Source organism: Solanum pennellii, chromosome 1 (assembly GCF_001406875.1).
Source record: "Solanum pennellii chromosome 1, SPENNV200".
In the NCBI taxonomy this organism is placed as follows: Eukaryota; Viridiplantae; Streptophyta; class Magnoliopsida; order Solanales; family Solanaceae; genus Solanum; species Solanum pennellii.
The window spans coordinates 85165450-85192731 of record NC_028637.1 but is presented as its reverse complement, the minus strand read 5'-3'; the positions used below and the strand labels follow the sequence as shown (position 1 = coordinate 85192731).

The window sequence follows — 27282 nt, the reverse complement described above, 5'->3', positions numbered from 1 at the left end:
AAACACATCTAAATATTTAGATGTGCATTCTGATTCAAAGATGTCATCTTTATGAAAACAAAAGCACAACTTTAGTGAAAAAGGTGTAGTTAAAGAATGTATATCAAACTAAGGGGTCGTTTGGTAGGCCGTATTAAAATAAATAATTCATGTATTATGTATGATATTATTTAATACTATATTTGGTAGAATTTGAGCCCATGGATTAGTTATACATTCTACATGGTATTATAGGATGTATTACTAATACCTTCCATTTGGAGGTATTAGTAATCCATAGCCATGGAATAAGTCTATGTAAAGATAAAAATATCCCTCAAATCATTTTAATTATTTTGTTTATTTTCTTGATTTTATATTTATATTTGCGTTAGTAAATTTATTTAAATAAATTAGCTTACAAATTATTTAGAGAGACTTGTTTGTTACTAAATAAATTCAATACAAATTAATACAAATTTGGAATGTGAGCTATTTAACATTTACTAATTAAAAAGACAAATATATCACTACATGACGTTTGAGATCTTAAATTTGTGCTGTGTATGTGTGTGGTTTTTTTTTTCTAATTATTTGTATTTTGAACAATTTTAAAAATTACATACATATATTAGAACTATAATTTGCAATTTTTATGTGTAACTTTAAATTATTTATTCAATTTTACCATATTTGACCATCTTTTCAATTTTAAAAGTAGATGATTTATCTTTTTTAAATTGAAAATTGACATTTTGTCAATGATCAATTTATTAAGATGAGAGTTATTTATCCTCAAATAATGCAAGTGAAAGAAAATAGGAAACATGACAACAAAATAATTTCTCTGGCCATAAAAAAATAATATCATCCGATAATTATCTAGCTTGACCCAATTACATAATAATTTTAGGGTATAATTGAAAAGAAGATTTTTAAAGAGTTTTAATCCATACACAAGATGGGGTTGAAAACAATGAATCAAAATACTTGATAAAAATAAGCTCTGCATTTTCAGTCCCTGAATTACTAATCCCTACAATACTAATCTCTACGTTATTAATTTTTTATACCAAACGATCCCAATTGTATAAACGAAATAACTATAAATTAAATGACATGAAAACATGTAAACCAAGTAGATAAATCAATATAAAATTTTTTGCTTTAGATGAAAAAGAAAAAAACAGTTATACCTAAAAAAAAAAAAACAAGTTACTATTTATTTCTTGGACCCTTTTAGAGGAAATTTGTTTCCAATTTATTTTTGCTATACTGTTACTTATTTTCTGTTTAATTTTGTTAATTCATTAACCAGCCACTTATCGGCTGGTCAGACCTTTTTTTTTGTTTTTGAACAATTTTAGTAGTTTACATATTTGGGTCCAAATTCAATTAAAAAAAGGAAAAACTTTAAGTTATAATACGCACATAAAATAAACCCTCTCAAAGCATAAACCCAAAAAAAAAAAAAACTATTTTTGGAAACCACAATTTTCTTAATTATAAGATACTTAACGAAAAAGGAAAAACTTAACCAACTTTGTCTAGGAAAAGGTTTCTCAAGACTTACACAATTTGCATTCTATAAATACTACTCAAGAATTCCATACACTCTCTATGAAATTCCATTCATGACTAGTATGGACGTATTGTCTGAATGCCTTATTCACAAAATACTCTCTTACCTTAGTTTTGAAGAAGCAGCCAAGTTGAGCCTCGTCTCGAAAACATGGCTACACGCTTGGTTAGCTCATCCCAACTTGGAATTCACCTTAGTGTCTTCAGAACATGGCCACAATATTCATGATAGGAACATTGTGGATCAAATAATGGAGCGATATAGGCAAACAAAAATCCCTATTGAAAATTTTCACCTTTCGTTTACAATTTTTGCTCATCCTTTTGCGTTCCCTCAGATGGATAAGTGGCTCGACATTGCTCTTCAGAATGGTGTAAAATATTTGTCTTGTGAGGTTTCTCTCCCTTCATACCCTTTCCCTATTTTCAAATTCTTGGCACCAAATTCCTTAAGAGAATTGGTTCTGTCCGGATGTAATCTCATGGATCATTCATTATCTATTACCAAAATCTGTGTTTCTTTGAGAAAGCTTTCTCTAAGTGAGGTTGGATTAGACGATAACATGCTTCGAGCTCTGCTCAATTGCTGTCCTTTGATTGATGATTTCATCATTCAGCATTGTCGTTTATTGAGAAAGATTGAGCTGCGGAATCTTCAAAATATCAAGTCAGTGTCTATTAGTTGCTGCAGGAACCAGAGTGTTAAAATCCAGACGCCGACTCTACAACACTTGTCTTATATTGGGTGTTTTCGAGAAGATTCCCCTGTATTTGATATTGTTGAATGTCGAAATCTAAAATCTTTAGAGCTAACAGATATGAGGATATCTGAAGGATTTCTGCAGCGCCTTATTTCTACATCTCAATTCCTTGAGAGTTTGGCATTAGATAACGTTTCTACAAGGTTGGAAAGGTTCAAAATCAGCGGGAGTCCATCTCTAAGGTTCGTGGCGATTGAGAATTGTAAGGGATTACAGGAGATTGATGCACCAAATTTGGTATCACTCGAGTATGATGGCGATCAGATTCCTGAGCTTAAAATTGCAAAAATGTCTCGCCAGTTGAAGAAATCAGAAATATATCTTGATAACTTGAAAAAATTGAATGCTGCATGGTTTGGTGAGTTGAGGAAATTTCTATCAAAGTCGAGCTCTTGGTCTCTAGTTTCCCTTAGTTTTGAGGAATGCAGTGAGATCAACATGAAAGATTTGGTACTGAATTCTATAGTTGCAACACCCAAAGTGCACGATTTAGTTGTACGTATAGAATCGTCTAACAAGTACCCGACATTACTTGTGGATGCTTTGCTATGGAGTTGTCATCCTACGAGACTTGTCCTAAAATCAACCATTCAAATGATATCTTGTTTCATGGATCGTTTAATGTATATGAGGAGTTCGAGGCGTTCTACTTGTCAGGAAAGCAAGCGTCGCAAATCTAGTCAATTAAAAGACGTAAAAGTCTGTAAATTTGAGACGGAGCATCCGTGTGTGGAACTCGAAAGTGGAGAGCTGGCAATGAGGGACCTTACAGAGATGGAAACAGTTTCGTTTGAATTATATTGGTGATGTAGTTTAGCTTGTACTGAACGTATTAGACGTAGTTGTAGATTTATCACAACTCTTTTTTTTTTTTTTTGAATTATATATATATGAGACCTCTCTTTTCAACACAGTTTCGTTTCATGATTTACAACTCATTTTGTTGAATGTACTTTTGAAACTATATATTCCATTAAAACAAGAGAGTGAAAGGAAGGAAAATACGAATTTAGTGAACAGAAAAAAACTAATTGGATGTGAAACAAAATAATGTTTCTGATTCGCTGGCTGGACAAATTCCAGTCTTTCAATAAACATATATTCTATGAAAAAATAATTGATTTATATTTATTAAATTAATATATTTTAATTGAATTGATCATAAAAATTATAAGTATGAAATTTCTATGAACATCATGAGATGTCTGCGTGAAAGATAATCTATCGAGTCTAATTCAAAATAACGTGTAATGTAAATTTAAAATTACTAAAATAAATGAAACTGGAAATATTACATAAGTTATAAATTCAAAACAAAAAATTTAACATAATACTCTTATAGCAAATTTCAACAATAGCATACATAAATATGATTTTAACTTTTTTTTAAAAAAGAAACATAAGTCTATAGCCTTACTTAACATAAATTCTATTTTAATTTTAAAAATCAGAATACTAATAAAATTATGCTAATGAGAAAATGCGAGTGACATAAAGAAATAGATAATACGAAAAAATTGCATAAAAATAGATAATACGAAAAAATTGCATAGAAACATGTAAAGTAAGGTTAAGAATAAGAAGAAATTTAAATATAATAATATAAAATAAGAAAATGAACTTTTAGAATAAAAAAAACTTTAAAAAATAATAGTGGTAAAAATTAAAACAAAAAAATCAAAATAGAAATTAAAAATTAAAATTAAAAATAATCCATTGGTAATTAAATCATGTAATTACACAATGTAATTACCAGCAATTCACAATTTTTCTGTCTCTCTCTCTCNTCTCCCCGGTATCGTCCCACACAGAAAGAAAGAGCGCAGAGCCCCGGCCCGACCTGTAGGTCCGCTAACGTAAAGCGAGGAGTTGAGCCTGAACTGGCGAACCGAAGTCACTTTCGGAACCATACTTCCTACAGCTAACATGTGTCCAGTCCAGCGGGAACGCGCAGCGCAAACGAACCTGAGCTGCTATACCGAATCCCCGCTGGCCATCGGGGACCGAGTGGTAAGGCCATGATCCGCAGGGGAACAGATCACTCATTCTTCCATTGGGGACAGGTGCACGAACGACAACTCCAAACGTCACACATCCGCCGCCTACCTACCGTTTAGGTGGCCACCAGCGAGATCCAGTAAGGAAGTGTCGCGGCTGCTCCACTCCGCTGCGCTGCGGTCTCATGAACTGAACTTCGTTGCCTTCCCGCGCGCGAAGCGAATGGGCGCTGTGCCGTGGGTCAGTTTCGGGGTGGGACAAATCAATAAGCTTTTTGATTGATTCAGGGCGCAGCGAAGCCAAATTCAATCAAGGAAAGGGGGCTTACTTTTCCTGAGGCTGATTCATCCTATTCAAATTTAGCTATGCTAATGGAAGAGGAAAAGTTTTCAGATGAGATGGACCCCCAAGAGATGAGCGAGAACCCCCAATTGCTTAGGGGTCGCACTCTGTCCCGCTTGGTGGACGAAATCTTCTCTCCTTTTTGAATTCTTTCTCCCACACACCCTTTTTGCCCTCTTTCGCCGAGGAGGAAAGAATAATCTTCCAAGCGGACAGAGACCTAAATTTCCATTAGATTCATTCCTAAGCTTGCTTTGTTGCAGCAAGATGATCAGTCCGAGAGTGCTGGAGAGAAGAGAAAGCGGTAAAAACCTCTCTTATTCGGTCACCGAGAAGTCGGACGACTCTTCAGTAACCCAGGGTGATCCGACCCCTTCGACGCTTTTTTCGCTGTATACCCCCTCCATCCTTCGGAGGTGGAAGAAAGGGTACTCACATTTTAATACATAGTAGGGCCCCAGAACGCTAAAAGGTGGGGGAACAAGAGTTGTCACGATAGAAAAGAGAAAAAAAGAAATGACTATAAGGAACCAACGGCTCTCTCTTCTTAAACAACCTATATCCTCCACACTTAATCAGCATTTGATAGATTATCCAACCCCGAGCAATCTTAGTTATTGGTGGGGGTTCGGTTCGTTAGCGGGTATTTGTTTAGTCATTCAGATAGTGACTGGCGTTTTTTTAGCTATGCATTACACACCTCATGTGGATCTAGCTTTCAACAGCGTAGAACACATTATGAGAGATGTTGAAGGGGGCTGGTTGCTCCGTTATATGCATGCTAATGGGGCAAGTATGTTTTTCATTGTGGTTCACCTGCATATTTTTCGTGGTCTATATCATGCCAGTTATAGCAGTCCTAGGGAATTTGTTCGGTGTCTCGGAGTTGTAATCTTCCTATTAATGATTGTGACAGCTTTTATAGGATATGTACTACCTTGGGGGCAGATGAGCTTTTGGGGAGCTACAGTAATCACAAGCTTAGCTAGCGCCATACCTGTAGTAGGAGATACCATAGTGACTTGGCTTTGGGGTGGGTTCTCCGTGGACAATGCCACCTTAAATCGTTTTTTTAGTCTTCATCATTTACTCCCCTTTATTTTAGTAGGCGCCAGTCTTCTTCATCTGGCCGCATTGCATCAATATGGATCCAATAATCCATTGGGTGTACATTCAGAGATGGATAAAATTGCTTCTTACCCTTATTTTTATGTAAAGGATCTAGTAGGTTGGGTAGCTTTTGCTATCTTTTTTTCCATTTGGATTTTTTATGCTCCTAATGTTTTGGGGCATCCCGACAATTATATACCTGCTAATCCGATGTCCACCCCGCCTCATATTGTGCCAGAATGGTATTTCCTACCGATCCATGCCATTCTTCGTAGTATACCTGACAAATCGGGAGGTGTAGCCGCAATAGCACCAGTTTTTATATGTCTGTTGGCTTTACCCTTTTTTAAAAGTATGTATGTACGTAGTTCAAGTTTTCGCCCGATTCACCAAGGAATATTTTGGTTGCTTTTGGCGGATTGCTTACTACTAGGTTGGATCGGATGTCAACCTGTGGAGGCACCCTTTGTTACTATTGGACAAATTTCTCCTTTAGTTTTCTTCTTGTTCTTTGCCATAACGCCCATTCTGGGACGAGTTGGAAGAGGAATTCCTAATTCTTACACGGATGAGACTGATCACACCTGATTAGTGAGAAATTCTTACACCAATCATTTACGAGTGGGTATTACACCAAGAATTTACAAGCGGATCGAGGAATGAAGGGAGAGGAATTTGAATAGAAAGAAAGAGACGTATTTCGAATTAGAGTAAGGGCANATTACTGTAATTACTCGTGCCAATTACACCAATTACTTACTAACTAAGTAATTACTTATCCAATCGGACAAAATAGACAACGTAATTACACCCAATTACATAAATTCAATTTTCAACTTCGAAACAACCCTTATTTGATTTGGGGTTTTGGACATAATTATTAGAAAAGAAAATTGAAAAAAAGTTGTTAATTAAGGTAAAAGAATTAGGTTATATTATTAGGTGGATCGAATCGAGTTAAAATTGTTAAGTAAAATCAGATTATTATTTTTGATTTAGGATTTTTCATCCAGTTGAGAGATATGGATCACAAGTTCGTAGACGGCGATGCTAATAACAACTTTATTTTAACCTTTTTTATGTTTTGTAAGTTTAAAATAATTAGTTAATATTATTATTATTATTATTATTATTATTATTATTATTATAATTTTTATATATAATTAATTATAAAAAAAGAAATTAAACTTTAACTCTCCACTCCCCACACCCACTACCCTTATCCCACTACCCCAACCATTTTCCACTCCACGTACAGCCCCCTTACATTATATACATACTACTCATACATACACAACACAGAGCAACACACTTTCAACGCATACAAACGTTTATTACAAAGAAAAAGCAAAAAAAAAAACACTGCAAATTATAATCGAGGTTCGATCAAAATTTTACGATATTTATTCTCTTTATTTCAGATTAAACTTTATCTCAGTACTTTAATTTATTCAGGGAATTTGATGTAATTAGTATGATACATTTCTTATACTTTTGTTTTATTCATAATTTGAATGAAATGAAAGAATATTTTAAGTGTTATATCTCTTTTTAAATATTTTTTTGGTGAAAAGAGATTGTTGTTGTTTGTTTTATCCAATAAAGATTGAGATTTATTTTTAACAATTCGTTATTATTTTGTTTGAATAGAAAATGTATACTTAATTATGTTGACGTTAGTTTTAAGAGTAATAAAATATAAAATATTGAAATATAAAATGAAAAGATATAGAAATGATGACAAAATTATATGTTGTATCATCAACATTTAGCTTTGTTTTATTTTATTTGGTTTTATGTATAAAACAAAAAATTTAATTTTTAATAACTAAATGAGTTTGAGGCATGCTAAAAAAATATTTGTTTCAATTAAGAATGTGGTTAATATCTTTTTGAGACACTAAAAGACACTCAAGGTGCGGTTATGCACCTTGGCCAAATTTTTTTAATAATTAACTTTCATTAATTTAAATCAAGAGGTGTAAATAAAAATTATTAGGTGTGAGATACTCGAGAGGAAAGACAATCGAGATGCATCCGACTTAAGATCAATAAGATTCAACAATAAAAATGCGAACAAGTCATGATCTGAAAATAATATTAAAAAAATAGTAAAAAATAAGTATAAGTCAATAAAAGCGACCGTGGTAGAATTACGAGACTCAAGGGATGCGTAATACTTTTTCTTCGTTTAACAAAATTCCTTATTCGAATTTCTGATTCACAAATCAAAATAAGAATCATTTCCTCTTGGACTCAATTTTAAAATGACGACTCTAAAAAAATAAAATTATCCCTAATTTAATAACGTCATTTATATTGGAGAAAATCCTTTTATCGCTGTTGTGATGTAATCTCATTCATTGTCTATTACAAAAAAAAAAAAAGCTGTCATCTTTGAGAAAGCTTTCTCTAACTGAGGTTGGATTAGACGATAACATGCTTCGAGATCTGCTCAATTACTGTATGATTTCATCATTCAGCATTGTCCGTTATTGACAAAGATTGAGCTGCGAAATCTTCAAAATATATGAAGATTGAGTCCGTTAATGTATATGAAGAATTCGAGGCATTCTCCTTGTCACGTGGAACTCGAAAATGGAGAGCAGGCAATGAAGGACCTTACAGAGATGGAGGCAGTTTTGGTTTCAATTGTACGTAGTTTATTCATTTAACTTATTACACCTAGTTGTAGACTTCTTTTCGATATGGATTTTTGTCACAACTCTGTTTTCTTTTTTGAATTATATACACAGATTAGTTTCATAATTCTTTACATACTCTTTTCATTACAACTCATTTTGTTCTTCTTTTGAATTATTGCTTCCTCCTTTTCTTTCAATTTGTTTGTCCTACTTTTTCACTCTAGAATGTTTCTTTTCTTTTTTAACGTCTCTAATTTCCACATAGCATATTTAAGACCAAATAACTTTTATACTATTGAAGTAGGTTCTAATATTATAGAGGACTAATATGACTCCACTAAACAACTTGTAACTAACTAAAAAACTCTAAACTTTTAAACTGGACCAATATTAATATTATTAGCAATGCAAAAGCTCTGGCATGTGTAGTTTCAATAGAAACACAACTCACTAATTTGTCTATATACACAAACACAACAAGCCTCATTTAGGATCTCTCTGTAATTTACAAAATATAATTATAGAATCAATGTGTAGTAAATCATTGAATTCCTTAACTGAATACTTCAATTTAATTCTCTCTACTTGTTCACCAGCTTTTAGTAATCTTCAAACTATTTTGGGAATATCTCCACCAAATATGACTTATCGACAGGCTACAATATTATTTATAATACTCGCACGGAAAATTTTTTTAGAAAAAGAGAAATAATTTTATAATATATTTATGGACAAAACAGAAGATAATAGTAGTAAGAAAAAGATTTCTTTTAATAATATATTTATGACAAGATAATATATTTTTATGATTGTGGTATTATTATTTTTTATGAAATATTAATTATCTAAATTATAATTAAAATCTTATTTTTATTCAATTAAATCTTAACCATTAGTTTTTACCTATGTCATGTGTCTCACATTGAAGCAAGAACTTGGAAAAAATGAAGGAAAAAAAAATCAAGAACTTGAAAAAAATGAAGAAAAGGAAAATGGAGAGGAGCCGAATCCGTAATTTTCATAGTAAGTTTTCTTTAACTTCTCGAAAACCAATTTGAAATTCAAACTCATACCTAAGTTTCGAACTCCAAGTTGACATCAACTTTTTATACCATGACTTTGCCATTTAACACCTAAAATACTTTCAAATACTAATAAATAACACCCAAAAATGAAAATTCCTTGTAATCCCACAAAGCTTGAACAAGTCCAAACTGACGACTTCATAAAGTAGACGCCATTGACTTAAATAATCAATGGTCATTTTCCTATTGATGAATTTCTGTTATTAATCCACACAACAAAAAAAAATTAGACTTAGCAACACATCCACACTACCAAACCACAAAACAAAAAATGTCTTCTACTCATTTTATTTCATTCCTTTTCCTTTCTCTTTTAATTTCCGGTATCTTTTCGGACCTTAACGCGGATAGAGCCGCTCTACTCCACCTGAGTGCGGCCTTCAGAGGCCGCACTCTTAGGTGGAACGCAACCAATTCAACCCCATGCTCATGGGAAGGTGTCAAATGTGATACTACAATCAACCGTGTTATTGAACTCCGTCTCCCCGGATATGGTCTATCCGGTGAGATGCCCTTAAATTCCATCGGAAACTTAACTGAACTCCGTACTCTCAGCCTTCGGAGTAACTCTTTATCCGGTCTTCTTCCTCCTGACATAGGTTCATGCACCGAGCTACGCATACTTAATTTGGAAAACAACAACTTCTCTGGTTCAATTCCAACTACTTTTTTCAATCTGAACAATCTCATACGCGTGAGTCTTTCAGGGAACAGATTCTCCGGTGAGATATCAGACGCGTTTAACAATCTGACTAGGATGAGAACTCTGTATTTGGAGAATAACAACTTCTCTGGCTCACTTCCTGATTTGAAAAACCTCTCACAGCTCAATGAATTCAATGTGTCTTTCAATAGATTAACCGGTTCAATCCCTTCGAGTTTAAATCAATTCTTAGCTTCTTCATTTCTCGGAAATTCACTCTGTTGCTCTCTTAGTCCTTGTCCTGAAAACAATAACATCACCAATCAATCAGATAAACTTTCAAGTGTAGCAATAGCTGGAATAGTAATTGGCTCGATTATCGGATTCTGCATACTACTATTAGTTTTGTTTATGTCAGTGAGATCATTTTATAGGAGCAAAAAAAGTTTCCGTCAAGTGAACGTGTCTCCTACACCGAATCAAGTAGTTTCGAGTCCTCATGATTCAATAGTGACAGAGAATCATGATATCGAAACTGTTTATTCGGATAGAAAAGATAGCAAGAGTAGAGTTTGTGATGATAGGACAAAAGGTATGGTATATTTTGGGGAAAGTTTTGAGCTTTTTGGTTTGGAGGATTTATTGATGGCGTCCGCGGAGGTATTGGGGAAAGGGTTAACTGGAACTACTTATAAAGCATATTTGGATAGAGATGTTGAAGTTGTTGTGAAGAGGTTGAGAAATGTTTGTGTTTCAGAGGAGGAATTTAGGGCGAAAATGGAGGTATGTGGAGGAATTGGTCATGGGAATTTGGTGCCTCTTAGAGCATATTATTATGGAAGAGAGGAAAAGCTTGTTGTTTATGATTCTATGCCTACAAGCTTGTATGCTGTTTTGCATGGTAAGTATCTTATTATTTCTAATTAACTTTGCCTTGTTGTTGTTTTAATAATAATATTTGCTACTTACTTCTTTATGATAGTTCTAATTAGTTTGTTTTCTCTTAATTAAATTTCTTAGATAAGATTAAATTATGAGCAACTTTCACATATAGTAAATATAAAATTTATATTTATATGTTATAGTAAAGTTTGCATAATTTCGTTTCATAGCAAATATAAATATATATAATTCCTTATGCATATACAAAAGAAACCAATTGTATAATTCGCTATACATATACAAAAGAAAGCAGTTGTATACAAATCAATTGTATAATTTGTGTATGTATAAAATGAGAAAAAGAGAAAGAAAAAGAAAATTGGACAGAGAAATATTTGTATTGTATAATAATAAGTGTATAGGACGAAGATATAATATTGCAGGTGTATATACAATTTCCTCTTGCTTTATACAAACAGAAACACAATTTATACATTTCGTTTCTGTTTGTATAAGTGACAGAGGCGAGGGTGGCAAGCTAGATCTAGGAGAGTGGCGAGCGAGATCTGGGAGAGGGGAACGAAAATCTATGTATATATACAATTGTTTCTCGTTTTATACAAATACAAACACATTTTATACATTTTGTGTTTGTATAAAAGCGAGAGGGAGCGGGCGAGAGATGGAGCGAGAAAGGGAGAGCAGCGAGCGAAAGTTTGAGGGAGAGAGGCGACTGACAAAGAGTTTGTTACAGGGCACAATTAAATCAAAATGTGATTATAACATTTAATTTGATTTATTAATTTGTCAGTATATACAATTTCCCCTTAAATTATCTTCTACTTAATTGATTTTTAGCTTTAGCTATGAAAACTGAATTTATGCGGAAGAGATGGTATGAAAACAGGGGAAAGGAAGAAGACCATTTGGTAGTTCTCTTTTACATTAGTTACTTATCATCAAATCCACTGTCGCTATAGGCTAAGCGGCATTTACAAAGAGTGTTAAAATGTAATTATTATTGGTAATTGCCTCTAAAAAGTATACTTAGCGGCAATTAAGCTATTACGACTAAAGATCATTTGTGATATACTTAGCAACAATTAAACTCATGTTCACATCAGAACTAATGAAGGACCCATGTAATATTATACTATAGAGAAAGGAACATACAACAAGAACTTTACAGCCATTTCTGTGTAGAGGGACAACCTCTTTAATCAGTTGATAGGTTTCATATCAACTTACATTCTATTAAATGTTTGGAAAACGAACTATCATTTTTACTATAGTATTATTTGGTATTCTTGCCGATTACTATTACTATTTTAACCTTTTCGATTTTGTTAGGCGGCGGAGTTTCAAAAGAAGCATTGACATGGGTGATACGGAGCAGAATTGCTTTAGGAGTTGCCAATGGTATGGAATATCTCCATTCATTAGGCCCTAAAGTCACTCATGGCAACATCAAGTCATCTAACATCCTCCTCACACACTACTACGATGCATATGTATCCGAATTTGGCATAACACAGTTGATTTCCTCCACATCGAACTCCAAAATGACTGGATACTACGCGCCTGAGGTGACAAATATTCGAAATGTTTCTCAGAAAGCTGATGTCTATAGCTTTGGCACTGTTCTGTTGGAGCTCTTAACGGGTAAAAATCCTAGTAGTGTCATCAACGACGAGGGAATTGACCTGCCTAAATGGGTGAAATGTATAGTTCAAGAGAGGGGGACAACACAAGTGTTTGATCCTGAGTTGATTAGATTTCAGAATTGTGATGAAGAGCAAATGGTTTCATTGCTGCATCTTGCTATTTCTTGTACATCCCAGCACCCGGAAAGGCGGCCGCCTATGGCTGACACTACCAGGAGGATTAAAGAAATTGTTATGTGAGTTTTGTTAATGTTTGATCTTTTTTGTCCAAATAAAGGTTAAGATCATAGTTTTATTCATATCTCGATTCAGCGGCAGGGCGAATTTATAGCTTAAAAATGAGCACCTGAATCGATAGTCTCTCTGTAAAACTAGATATTTTATGTAAATATATATTTTTAAGTAGTTATCGCCATGTTCTCGAAATCCTAAATTTGCCTCATGAAACCCATTACTTTATTGAAAAAACAAAGTAATGGGTTTCACTTGGCAAAATAAGATGTCTGATTTGAAATCTTGAAGTTGTTGTTTGAAAATGAAAAGAAAGGGCTTTAAAGAGCATCTGTATATATCAAGAGCCTCTTTTAAGCCCTTCCTTTTCATTTTGAAACAACAGCTTCAAGATTTCAAATCATATATCTTATTTTTCAACTATGGTTAGATAATTTGAATCCCATAAGTGAAAACAAACAGAGTAACTGCCAGTAGTTTCTTTCTTTGTTTTTTCCTAGCGATTATTCATGTTTTCAAAGCTCATGGTTGTATTATTGTGCGTCTGTGTGGTAACTTTGTCGATTGGAATGTCGTGATAATTAGTCGATTTGTACAATGTATGATCACCATTTCTAAAATAGCCCAAGAGTCGAGTACAACTCACTTAGGCCCAATTGCCATTTTTGTCTAAAACAACTTCGACAGCTCAATTTCACATATAAGATGATGAACCCGGATCCTTAACCACCTGATCCACCACGTGTAACACTCGGGCATGTCGACCCACACCTTGTACATAGATATTCACATTTCAAACCATTGCAGTCACACACACCCGGTGTACACAGAGATGCACATCTCTCTGCGTGCACGCATGCAAGGTTGATCATGCTTGAGGGCAAGTGTGTTCAACAAACAACATAATGATGCATAACCCTAGTTCCTGGCAGAGTCGAATCAAATCTATTAAGGCTCGTGGAGGCACCATGCCACATGCAAGCTTCCACGATACTCTTATGTATATATATATACAACATGTATAAACATAACAAACGGGCCACCCAAAGAACCAAAGTGTAATCATTTAAAATTTATTAAATATAAATTTATAAAATGATTCGGATTATATTGAATTCATAAATATATTAATCCAAATAAATATTGAGGATTGATATAATTGACTTAAATACTTAAATCCAATAAATATGGATTTAATTAAAGTCTAAATTAATTGATTTGGGTTACATTGAATGAACCCAATCTCATCTCATTTGAGAGCCCATCTTGGCGCCACGTGTCCAGATGATGTGGCATGCCAAGTCAAATAAGAAAACCAATAGAATCATGACATGTGTCAAAGATGATAAGCCCGCTCCATAAAGCCCAAATGTCATGTCACTTCAATCTGATTGGCTGAACGGAATCCTATATCAATCGCAACTCCTCTATTCTAAAACTATAAATAGGGGTCTTCATAATTCAGAAAAGAGACAAAAAATTCTAAACAAGAAGCTAGAGAAACTCTGTGGTACAAACGTCATTTAATTCTCTACAAAGCTACAAGTTTAAGAATTCAAGCATTCAAGTTCAAGAATGATCAAGATCAAGACCACCGAATTCAAGAACAAGCTCGAAGCCCTTGAGTTCAAATAAAAGTCAAGATCAAGATAAAGTTCAAGTTCATCATAGATTCAAGGACAAGCTTTAAAGCCGTTGAATTTATATTTGAAAAGGCGAATTCAGAGGAATTATAGAGATTGTAACACTCGCATTTGAAATAATAAAATTGATTGTTGCTATAATTTTCCGTTCTTGATTATTGTTTTCTCGACGCGAATTTTATTGTCTACAAATTCTGGCACGCCCAGTGGGACAATCTCTACCTCTCATCTCAACTTTTCAAGCATCAAAGAATATCAAAATGTCTTCCACTATAGAAGAACGATTAGCAAGCTTAACTAAAGCAATTGAAGGGCTGACAAAGTGTGCACACGAACAAGATGCTAAATTTTCAAAGCTAACAAATAAGATGGATAACATGATTGAAAGATGATCAAGTCAATCACCTCTGCAGCTTTCTAAAATTCAACACAAAGAAGTGTCTTGCTCAAAGCAAACAAAGATCAAAGAGATTCATATCTCAGACGAAGGTTTGATTCCAATTGATTAGTTAAAGAACTTTATCATAGAGACAATCGAAGACAAATCTGAGTCTTCATCCAAATTTTATCCCCTATATGCAAAGCCATATACACAAAGGGTTGATAACTTGAAAATGTTTGAGGGTTATCAACCTCCCAAGTTTCAACAATTTGATGGCAAAGGAAATCCCAAACAACATAAAACACACTTTATCGATACTTGCAATACTGTTGGGACGTATCGTGATTATCTTGTTAAAGAGTTCGTTCGATCTCTCAGAGAAAATGCATTTGATTTGCACACAGATCTTGAACCTAATTCTATAGATAGTTGGGAGCGATTAGAACAAGAGTTTCTTAATCGTTTTTATAGCACAAGATGTGTCATTAGTATGAAGGAACTAACAAAGGCTCGTCAAAGTAAAGATGAGTTAGTTGTTGACTTTATCAATCGTTGGAGAAGTCTGAGCCTCAACTGCAAAGATCGCCTTAGTGAAATTTCTAGCATTGAAATGTGCATTCAAGGTATGAATTGGGGTCTTCACTACATTTTGCAAGGATTAAAGCCCAATATATTTGAAGAGTTGGCAAATCATGCACATGACATAGAATTAAGCATGACTTTAAGAGAAGATCAACAATCTCCTGTCTATGGACCTCATGAAGATGAAAATACAGAAGAACTCCAAAGTGGGGGCAAATCTGCATCCGAAGATGACTTTGAAGAGTCAATGTATATCAACACGCTCCAACTCATTAACTTAAACAGCAAGTTACAATGCTCCTTGAAACACGAGCTTAAACTGTATCTCACTTAAATCTTCAAGTTGAAATGCTCCATAAAAACACGAGCTTAAACTGTATGTCACTTAATTCTTCAAGTTAGAATTAAATCTTCAAGTTGAAATGCTCCTTGAAACACGAGCTTAAACTATATGTCACTTAAATCTTCAAGTTAGAGTTAAATCTTCAAGTTGAAATGCTCCTTGAAACACGAGCTTAAAATGTGTGTCACTTAAATTTTCAAGTTTGAGTTAAATCTTCAAGTTGAAATACTCCTTGAAACACGAGCTTAAACTATATGTCCCTTAAATCTTCAAGTTTGAGTTAAATAATCAAGTTGAAATGCTCATTGAGACACGAGTCTAAACTGTATATCATAAAGCTCTTTAAATTTTGAGCTAAATCTTCAAGTTAAAATGCTCCCTAAACTGCATGTCACTCCTGGCCCGCAACAGTATAAACTGTGTATGACACAACAAAAAAGTCACTCACTCCTTCAAAACTACGTTGCGACTTGATCTTCTTCATTGAGGTACGTAGGCACTTAGAATCATATTCTAAGTTCAGTTGCATGAGTGTCAAAAAATCAAATGTTCCCACTTGATCTGTTACATGAGTTAAAGCTATGAGTAAGCTTTCATAAAACCTCAGACTTGCACCAAATGGTGGTGACTCAATGGGGGCGAACCCTTATGAATAAAATTGTTTCAAGATGAAGCTTTAAAATCTCCAAGTATGCAAGTTGAAGTCTTCAAATTCTTCAAGCCTAGTCTTTGAAAGAAAAAATATCTCGACAAGACTTGAATAAGAGGGCATTTGTATTCAATTAAAATTTATTAAATATAAATTTATATAATTGTTCGGATTATATTAAATTAATGAATATATTAGTCCAAATAAATATTATGAATTAATATATTTGATTTAATTATTTAAATTCAGATAAATATAAATTTAATTAAAGCCCGCTCCATAAAGCCCATATGATATTTCACTTAAATCTGATTGGCCGAAGGGAGTCCTGTTCCAACCGCAACTCCTCTATTCTAAAACTATAAATAGGGGTCCTCATAATTCAGAAAAGAGACAGAAAATTCTAAACAAGAAGTTAGAGAAACTCTGTGGTACAAAAGCCATTTAATTCTCTACAAAGCTACAAGTTTAAGAATTCAAGCATTCAAGTTCAAGAACGATCAAGACCAGCGAATTCAAGAACAAGCTCGAAGCCCTTGAGTTCAAATAAAAGTCAAGATCAAGATAAAGTTCAAGTTCAAGTTCAAGTTCATCATAGATTCAAGAACAAGCTTTAAAGCCCTTGAATTTATATTTGAAAAGGCGAATTCAGAGGAATTATAGAGATTGTAACACTCGCATTTGAAATAATAAAATTGATTGTTGCTATAATTTTCCGTTCTTGATTATTGTTTTCTCGACGCGAAATTTATCGTCTACAAATTCTGGCGGCATTTCCTTTTAGAGAGCGGACAAACTGTTTGACAAGATAGTCTCCATATGTTCCAGCATTGTTACATGTCTCCACGAAGTGCGCGACATGTTGTTTCGGATTTCCTTTTCCCTCAAATTGTTGAAATTTGGGAGGTTGATAACCAGCAGGCATTTTAAAGTTATCAATCCTAGCAGCGTATGGCTTAGCATACATATGAGAAGACTTAGTGGAGACTTCATACTTATCTTTGATAGTGCCTTCAATAAACTCCTTCAAACGATCGAGTGGGATCAATCCTTCAGAAGAAACTGGCATCTCTTTAACAAACGGGGCTTTTTTACCAGGATCTTCGATTTCTTAAACTTCAAAGCCCTTTCCAGGTGCATGGCTCGCATCTCCATCTAAAAGTCCTTCTATCATGTCCATCAACTTGTCAATTCGAGATTCTTGGTTTTGTACATGCTTCGTCAATCCTTCAACCAACTTTGTCAGATTTGCGAGTTGTTCCTCATGAGAGGAAGCAGCAGTCACCATCGTTTGCATGATCATCGGAGATGCAGGAGAGTAACATGGATTGTCGCATAAGTTAATTTTCAGTGGACTCACGTTACGCGATAAACGTGGAGATGATTCATAAGTTGAATCACAGTTGTCCCTTGTGGTAGAGTACTTGGAACCAGATTGCTCAAGTAGAGCCAATGTCTTCTTGATCTTTTTAGCAACACTACTTCCTCCTTCTAGAGCATTTGTGGAGGAACTTGCTCCTTTTGGAGTCAAAGACCCAAAAACAGGAGTTAATGCAGACGACACTTGAAGCATTTGTTGTCCTAGTGTAGCAGTCTTGCTTCTCGTAACAGCTCCAAAACTTCCAAAGGTAACACCATGGATGTCTTCAACTTCAGTAGAGAACTTGGCCATTTGACGCTTGGGGACTGGATATTGTTGGATCATTACCAAAGTCTTCTGGTGGACACTTGCATATCTTGGCTGCAACTGATTACTTTTCAAAATGGGCTAAAGCTGTCGCTCTTAAAGAGGTGAAGAAAGAGAATGTTGCAAATTTTATCCGAGTAAATATTATCTATCGCTTTGGCATCCCTCGCTATATAATAACAGACAATGGCAAACCATTTGATAACAAGTTAATGAACAAGATTTGTGATCTTTTTGACTTTAAGCAGCATAAATCTTCTATGTACCATGCTGCCGCTAATGGTCTTGCTGAAGCATTCAATAAGACTCTATGCAACCTGCTCAAGAAAGTTATCTCCAAATCCAAACGGGATTGGTATGAAAGAATGGAAGAAGCTTTGTGGGCATATAGGACAACATATCGCACACCAACTCAAGCAACACCATATTCACTTGCTTTTGGAGTTGAAGCAGTCCTGCCACTCGAGCGTCAAATACCCTCCTTAAGACTTGCAATTCAAGAAGGGCTCACTGAGGAAGAAAATGCTCGATTGCGTCTTGCTGAGTTAGAAGCACTTGATGAAATGAGGTTAGAAGCCCAACAAAACCTTGAATGTTATCAAGCTCGTCTATCTCGTGCTGTTAATAAGAAGGTTCGCTTGAGGTGCTTTCAAGTTGGAGATCAAGTTCTCGCGGTAAGAAGACCAATCATTACTTCGCACAAGTCTGGGGGCAAATTTACCTCAAAGTGGGATGGACCATATGTCGTACAAGAAGCATATTCAAATGGTGCTTACAAGCTTGTTGATGTTGATGGCTTAAGAATCGGTCCTATTAATGCCAAATTCCTAAAGAGATACTATCCTTGAAGTAAGATGATATTCCTTAAGGTACGAGCCTAAACTACATGTCACTCCTGGCCGCAAGAGTATAAATTGTGTACGACACAACCAAAAAAAAAATAATCACTCAAATCCCCAGAACTACGTTGTGACTTGATCCTCTTTATTGAGGTACGTAGGCGCTTAGAACCATATTCTAAGTTAGTTGCATGAGTGTCAAAAATTAAAATGTTCCCACTTAAATTCAAAGAAAAGTCAAAGCGATATGTATTTTATCTTATGTCTCATTAAACTTTAGACTTGTACGAAGTATTGATGGGTCTATGGAAGGGGCAAACCCTTATAAAATATGAATCTCTTATTAGTACAGTGGAAGTGTTTAAATTAGATCAAGTATGCAAATTGAAGTCTTTATATTCTTCGAGTTTATTATTTAAAGTATCCAAATTCTCTAAGTATACAGGTTGAAGTATTCAAATACTCTAAGTATGAAGGTAAGACTTTGAGTATGTAAGTAGAACTCTCCAAATGTGTATGTAATTGAATTACATGCCTAAAGGTGCGCGAGTTTTGTCCCTTTGCACCTTAAGCTAACTTTGTTGAGGATTATCCCTCAATAGATCTTTGAATTTCTATGTTTTAAGGTGGACAAACTTGTCCCTTTGCACCTTAAGCTAGAAATTTTCACGGATGTATACCTAAAAGAATCTTTTTAAATTTTCATGTCTTAAGGTGGACAATATTTGTCCCTTTGCACCTTAAGTTGACCTTTTCACTGGTGTATATTTAAAAGGATCTTTAAATTTTTCATGCCTTAAGGTGGACGATATTTGTCCCTTTGCACCTTAATCTAGCTTTGTTGCGAATTTACCCTTCAAAGAATCTTTAAATTTCTATGCCTTAAGGTGAAAAAACTTGTCCCTTTGCACCTTAAGCTAGAGTTCCGACGGATTTATCTTTAAAAAGATCTTGAAATTTTCATGTCTTAAGGTGGACAATATTTGTCCCTTTGCACCTTAAACTGGTCTTTTCACTGGTGTATATTTAAAAGGATCTTTAAATTTTTCATGCCTTAAGGTGGACAATATTCGTCCCTTTGCACCTTATTCTAGCTTTGTTGCGAATTTATCCTTCAACGAATCTTTAAATTTCTATGCCTCTAGGTAGACAAACTTGTCCCTTTGCACCTTAAGCTAGAGTTTCGACGGATTTATCTTTAAAAGGATCTTTAAATTTCCATGCCTTAAGGTGGACAATATTTGTCCCTTTGACCCTTTGCACCTTAAACTGGTCTTTTCACGGGTTTATCCTGTCTCAAGTTGGTTAAGCATTCAGGACCTTGTAACACCTTGAGTTTATTTTCAAGGCGAGAGCGTTACACGGTATCCTATTAAAGCTTCAAGTTGGTCAAGCATTCGGGACCTTGTAACACCTTGAGTTTATTTTAACGCGGGAGCGTTACACGGTATTCTATTAAAGCTTCAAGATGGTTAAGCATTCAGGACCTTGTAACACCTTGAGTTTATCTTCAAGGCGGGAGCGTTACACGGTATCCTATTAATGCTTCAAGTTGATTAAACATTCAGAACCTTGTAACACCTTGAGTTTATTTTCAAGGGGGGAGCGTTACACGGTATCCTATTAAAGCTTCAAGTTGGTCAAGCATTCGGGACCTTGTAACACCTTGAGTTTATTTTAACGCGGGAGCGTTACACGGTATTCTATTAAAGCTTCAAGATGGTTAAGCATTCAGGACCTTGTAACACCTTGAGTTTATCTTCAAGGCGGGAGCGTTACACGGTATCCTATTAAAGCTTCAAGTTGGTTAAACATTCGGAACCTTGTAACACCTTGAGTTTATTTTCAAGGGGGGAGCGTTACACGGTATCCTATTAAAGCTTCAAGTTGGTCAAGCATTCGGGACCTTGTAACACCTTGAGTTTATCTTCAAGGCGGGAGCATTACAGGGTATCCTATTAAAGCTTCAAGTTGGTTAAACATTCGGAACCTTGTAACACCTTGAGTTTATTTTCAAGGGGGAGCGTTACACGGTATTCTAGTAAAGCTTCAAGTTGGTTAAGCATTCGGGACCTTGTAACACCTTGAGTTTGTTTTCAAGGCGGGAGCGTTACACGGTATTCTAGTAAAGCTTCAAGTTGGATAAATATTCGAGATCTTGTAACACCTTGAGTTTATTTTCAAGGCGAGAGCGTTACACGGTATTCTAGAAAATCTTCAAGTTGGTTAAACATTCGGAACCTTGTAACACCTTGAGTTTATTTTCAAGGGGGGAGCGTTACACGGTATTCTAGTAAAACTTCAACTTGGTTAAGCATTCGGGACCTTGTAACACCATGAGTTTGTTTTCAAGGCGTGAGCGTTACACGGTATTCTAGTAAAGCTTCAAGTTGGATAAGCATTCGAGATATTGTAACACCTTGATTTTATTTTCAAGGCGGGAGCGTTACATGACATTCTAGTAAAGCTTCAAATTGGTTAAGCATTCGGGGCCATGGAACACATTGAGAGTATTATTTATTTATTTGTTAATACATGGACGTTAAACACATTTTCATGTGATAAATTCTTCCATTATGTAGCTTCCGTAAAATATAAATTTCTTTTGTTGATCTAAAAAAAAGAAGAAGGAGGAAAATACAAGTGAAGGAGAGATTGTTACCCGTCAAGATGTTTGAGACCCGGAAGGTATTAAATCTTGAATCTTGAATGCGTTGTAGACCTTTATGTCTAGATTCAGAATCATCAAGCGGATTGTGATTTCGTCGTTCCTACGTCAAGACACGAGATTTTTAGTAAGTCACACAAATCTAAAATTTTTTAGCATGGCAGAATCTAGAGTTAACTTCAAAAAATTATCCCGCTGGCTGTGCCAGAATTTGTAGACAGTAAAATTCGCGTCGAGAAAACAATAATCAAGAACGGAAAATTATAGCAACAATCAATTTTATCATTTCAAATGCGAGTGTTATAATCTCTATAATTTCTTTGAATTCGCCTGTTCAAATATAAATTCAAGGGCTTTAAAGCTTGTTCTTGAATCTATGATGAACTTGAACTTGAACTTTATCTTGATCTTGACTTTTATTTGAATTCAAGGGCTTCGAGCTTGTTCTTGAATTCACTGGTTTTGATCTTGATCGTTCTTGAACTTGAATGCTTGAATTCTTAAACTTGTAGCTTTGTAGAGAATTAAATGGCATTTGTACCACAGAGTTTCTCTAGCTTATTGTTTAGAATTTTCTGTCTCTTTTCTGAATTATGAGGACCCCTATTTATAGTTTTAGAATAGAGGAGTTGCGATTGAAATAGGATTCCGTTCAGCCAATCAGACTGAAGTGACATGGCATTTAGGCTTTATGGAGCGGGCTTATCATCTTTGACACATGTCATGTTTATATTGGTTTTCTTATTTGACTTGGCATGCCACATCATCTGCACACGTAGCGCCAAGATGGGCTCTCAAATGAGATGAGATTGGGTTCATCCAATGTAGCCAAAATCAATTAATTTAGACTTTAATTAAATCCATATTTATTGGATTTAAATATTTAAGTCAATTATATCAATCCACAATATTTATTTGGATTAATATATTTATGATTTCAATATAATCCGAATCATTTTATAAATTTATATTTCATAAATTTTAAATGATTACAAATGCCCCCTGTTTCAAGTCTTGTCGCGATATTTTATCTTTTAGAGACTAGGCTTGAAGCATTAACTGGATACTAAATCACCTTAGTTAAAAATGGATTATAATTGAATTAACAATTGTAATCCTACTCAATTTCATATTCCCATATATGGTTTATTGCCTAAACCAAAAGAAATCATAATTCAATTAGGAATTGTAATCCTACTCAATTTCATATTCATATATATGTTTTATTGCCCAAGCCAAAAAGAAATTGTAATTGAACTGGGAGAAGGATTTTATCCCACCACATGACATCTACAAATAGATACATTGTCTCCATAATTTTATCTTCAATTACAGATTGTGAGCCTACGACGAAAAGGGCATACTCAAGGTAATTTTCCTCTTTCTTTATTTTCGTCACATTTTTACAGCTTGACATGTCTGTCGTAGAAAATTCATATCATTGTAAAAAATTAAAATCATGAACCGTTTAATTTTTCAGAAACTAGACTTTTTGATCTCTAACATACCCGAGATTCAAAATTTAATACCTTCAGAATCTTTCTAGATGATTTTTTGAAGTTAGCTCTAGATTCTGTCATGCTAAAAATTCGTCACTTTTTTTACAGCATGACATGTTTGTCGTAGAAAATTCATATCTCATGGTAGAAAGATCAAAATCACGAACCCTTTGATTTTTCAGAAATTAGACTTTTCGATCTCTAACATATCCAAAATTCAAAATTTAATACCTTCAGAATCTTTCTAGATGATTTTTTGAAGTTAGCTCTAGATTCTGTCATGCTAAAATTTTTTATTTTTTTTTACAGCCTGACATGTTCGTAGTAGAAAATTCATATCTCATTGTATGAAAATCAAAATCATGAACCGTTTGATTTTTCGAAAACTAGACTTTTTGATCTCTAACATATCCAAAATTCAAAATTTAATACCTTCAGAATTTAATCTAGAAAGATTCTGAAGGTATTAAATTTTGAATTTTGGATATGTTAAAGATCGAAAAGTCTAATTTCTGAAAAATCAAACGGTTCATGATTTTGATCTTTCTACAATGAGATATGAATTTTCTACAACGAACATGTCAGGCTGAAAAAAAAGTGACGAACTTTTAGCATGACAGAATTTAGAGCTAACTTCAAAAAATCATCTAGAAAGATTCTGAAGGTATTAAATTTTGAATTTCGGGTATGTTAGAGATCTAAAAGTCTAGATTCTGAAAAATCAAACGTTTCATGATTTCGATTTTTCTACAATGATATGAATTTTCTACGACAGACATGTCAAGCTATAAAAAAGTGACGAAAATAAATTAAAAAAACAGAAAAATTACCTTGAGTATGCCCTTTTCGTCGTAGGCTCACAATCTATAATTGAAGATAAAATTATGGAGACAATTTATCTATTTATAGATGTCATGTGGTGGGATAAAATCCTTCTCCCAGTTCAACTACAATTTCTTTTTGGCTTGGGCAATAAAACATATATATGAATATGAAATTGAGTAGGATTATAATTCCTAATTCAATTACAATTTCTTTTTGGCTTGGGCAATAAAACATATATATGAATATGAAATTGTGTAGGATTACAATTCCTAATTGAATTATGATTTCTTTTGGTTTGGGCAATAAACCATATATAGGAATATGAAATTGAGTAGGATTACAATTGTTAATTCAATTATAATCCATTTTTAACTAAGGTGAATTTAGTAACCAGTTAATGCTTCAAAGCCTAGTCTCTAAAAGATAAAATATCTCGACAAGACTTGAAGCAGGGGGCATTTGTAATCATTTAAAATTTATGAAATATAAATTTATAAAATAATTCAGATTATATTGAATTCATAAATATATTAATCCAAATAAATATTGTGAATTAATATAATTGACTTAAATATTTAAATCCAATAAATATGGATTTAATTAAAGTCTAAATTAATTAATTTGGGCTACATTGGATGAACTCAATCTCATCTCATTTGAGAGCCCATCTTGGCGCCACGTGTGCAGATGATGTGGCATGTCAAGTCAAATAAGAAAACCAATAGAATCATGACATGTGTCAAAGATGATAAACCCGCTCCATAAAGCCCAAATGTCATGTCACTTCAATCTGATTGGCCGAACGGAATCCTATTTCAATCGCAACTCCTCTATTCTAAAACTATAAATAGGGGTCCTCAAAATTCAGAAAAGAGACAAAAAAATTCTAAACAAGAAGCTAGAAAAACTCTGTGGTACAAAGGCCATTTAATTCTCTACAAAGCTACAAGTTTAAGAATTCAAGCATTCAAGTTCAAGAATGATCAAGATCAAGACTAGCGAATTCAAGAACAAGCTCGAAGCCCTTGAATTCAAATAAAAGTCAAGATCAAGATAAAGTTCAAGTTCAAGTTCATCATAGATTCGAGAACAAGCTTTAAAGCCCTTGAATTTATATTTGAAAAGGCGAATTCAGAGGAATTATAGAGATTGTAACACTTGCATTTGAAATAATAAAATTGATTGTTGTTATAATTTTCCGTTCTTGATTATTGTTTTCTCGACGCGAATTTTATTGTCTACACCAAAGTACTCTGTTGTACCAGTGTCAAAAGGACTTGGATATCAAGTATAATGAACCTAAAACCACTTGACCAAATTAGTGTCTATTATAACAATCTATCCACAACTCAATCATGTCCCTTTTGGTTAGTTATTCAACACTTACCAAAATGAACATAATCACTCTAGTGATGAAGCTCATGAGAATATGATCTACGTACATTTTTTAATATGCATTCAACCAACTGTTCATCACCCAAATCTCGTCTATTCGACATTGATGATCTTTAGTGGATTCAAGGATTGTGTAACAACATGATGCAAGATATGAGTTGTATACAAACATAGAACTCCAATTGAACATGACATTTATAGCACCTGTACAAGATAAGAAAATATACAAAAAGGCAATGACATAACACAAATTATCAACAAATTCGAAAACAGAGCACCAGGCTATCAGGGAGATCATTTACCATCAGGTCACTAAATATGAGGTGAAGCAAGGCTCTCCATGTAGGTAGTCACTTGAACTTGAAGAAAATCATCCGTAGACACATAATCGGCAATTCGCTTGAATGATGCATTCCTTGAATTATACAGTGTCACCTCTGTGCCAAGCTTCACCAGAACCTCATCACCATTCTCTGCCACAAACAACGGCGAGATGTTAACTCTACGATCATCCGGTGATGAAATGGTAACCACTTTAGTCCATGTTTTCTCTACACCATATTCCTTCAACACCCACATATCTGCCTTATTTGATTCATAATTGCAACAAGCAACTAAACGCCCTCTCGATTCACCTAATGTCCAAGTAATACCTCCACCTTCATACCTAGGCAGAGCTATCCTCCCATATATCTCTTTAGCCAAATCCAATGTAACAATCTCCGACGAAACACCACCCGAAACATAATCATAACATCCTTCCCAATGAAGAACCCCATTGGCAAACACACCAACATTTCCATTTACATGACCACTGTCAAAACCCTGAATACTTGACCAAGAACTTCCCTTTAAGCTATAAACACTAACCATATTAACATGTCTTCCCTCATTATCGATTCGAGGAAAACTAAACATCTTCACAACCTTATAATCATCCGTAGATGCATCATAACCAAACCCATATCGAATATGCACACCACCATCACCAACTTCATACTCAATCATCAAATCAGGAAATAAACTAAACTTTCCAGTACACGGGTTCAATAACATTAAATTAAAGCAATCAGAAGTTAAGCAAATTAACCCATTACAAGAACCCAAAATCCAAGCCGAGAGAGACAGTGTCTTAGAAGGACACCCATGTTTAGACAGAATAACAGATGAATTATCAGAGCTTATAGTGTAGACATGACAAATTTTGCCCAAACCAGAAACAGTGGGTATAGCAGCAAGGGTGCAGTCGGTAAATTTGGGATTGTTCATAGAAAAACTGATATGGGTTTTATGGAATTGTGCATCTGAGAGTAAATAAAGCCATGATTTGGAAACAGACCTGAATTTCAAGAGAGTTTTGAGAGGTAACCTGATGAGAATTTCAATGATGATGTCTTGAGGAAGAGTTGGTATTTCTTTCATCTTCATTCAATTGTTATGTTTTTATTTTTTTTGAAAAATATATGTATTGCAACTGAAAAAGTAGCTTTTAGAAAGAAGAAGACAGTGAGAGTTAAGAGAGAATATGTGAAGGTAAAATGAGTTTTTGATGTCATCTCAATTGTGATTTGTATCCAACCTTACACGCTACTCTTTATTTTTGCGTGTTACGTTTTGTTTCAGTTTGTCTTGTACCTAAATAAGCCGCCTGAATATTGGCATTGTTTCTGCCAACACTAGATGGATAAACTTCATGTGAGTATTATTTTCTGATAATAATAATAATAATTAAAAAAGAGAGACATTAGAACTAACGATTTACTTTATGTAAATTTGTTTGTCTCAATTTATCTATTTGTATAGAAAAAATATATAAAAAATAATTAAATTTTGTTTTTTCAGTTTTAAT

The 27282-nt window shown here is 34.2% G+C and overlaps 4 protein-coding genes across 5 annotated transcripts; 3 read left to right on the top strand and 1 right to left on the bottom strand.

Annotated features, from left to right (window-relative positions):
* Positions 1 to 1622: 1622 nt before the first annotated feature.
* LOC107024245 (putative F-box/LRR-repeat protein At5g02700) lies at positions 1623 to 4969 on the top strand. The gene is made up of 4 exons (XM_015225189.1): positions 1623 to 3109; positions 4258 to 4384; positions 4607 to 4780; positions 4925 to 4969. The coding sequence occupies exons 1-4, from the start codon at positions 1623 to 1625 to the stop codon at positions 4967 to 4969; spliced, it is 1833 nt and encodes a 610-aa protein (XP_015080675.1).
* LOC107014482 (cytochrome b) lies at positions 4575 to 6469 on the top strand. The gene has a single exon (XM_015214412.2). The coding sequence runs from the start codon at positions 5178 to 5180 to the stop codon at positions 6357 to 6359; it is 1182 nt and encodes a 393-aa protein (XP_015069898.1). The 5' UTR covers positions 4575 to 5177; the 3' UTR covers positions 6360 to 6469.
* Positions 6470 to 9706: 3237 nt separating this feature from the next.
* Positions 9707 to 13116, top strand: LOC107008537 (probable inactive receptor kinase At1g48480). The gene is made up of 2 exons (XM_015207625.2): positions 9707 to 11045; positions 12377 to 13116. The coding sequence occupies exons 1-2, from the start codon at positions 9773 to 9775 to the stop codon at positions 12928 to 12930; spliced, it is 1827 nt and encodes a 608-aa protein (XP_015063111.1). The 5' UTR covers positions 9707 to 9772; the 3' UTR covers positions 12931 to 13116.
* Positions 10308 to 27007, bottom strand: LOC107008548 (F-box/kelch-repeat protein At3g23880-like). 2 transcript variants are annotated; one of them, XR_001455279.2, is made up of 3 exons: positions 25736 to 27007; positions 21709 to 21817; positions 10308 to 10445 (listed from the first exon to the last, which is right to left on the bottom strand). XR_001455279.2 is itself a non-coding variant. In XM_015207641.2 (2 exons), exon 1 carries the CDS (start codon positions 26859 to 26861, stop codon positions 25746 to 25748), a length of 1116 nt encoding a protein of 371 aa, XP_015063127.1. In that variant the 5' UTR covers positions 26862 to 27007; the 3' UTR covers positions 25576 to 25637; positions 25736 to 25745. The 2 variants fall into 2 exon arrangements, 1 of the variants encoding a protein (XP_015063127.1); XM_015207641.2 differs by lacking the exons at positions 10308 to 10445; positions 21709 to 21817 and adding an exon at positions 25576 to 25637.
* Positions 27008 to 27282: the final 275 nt, after the last annotated feature.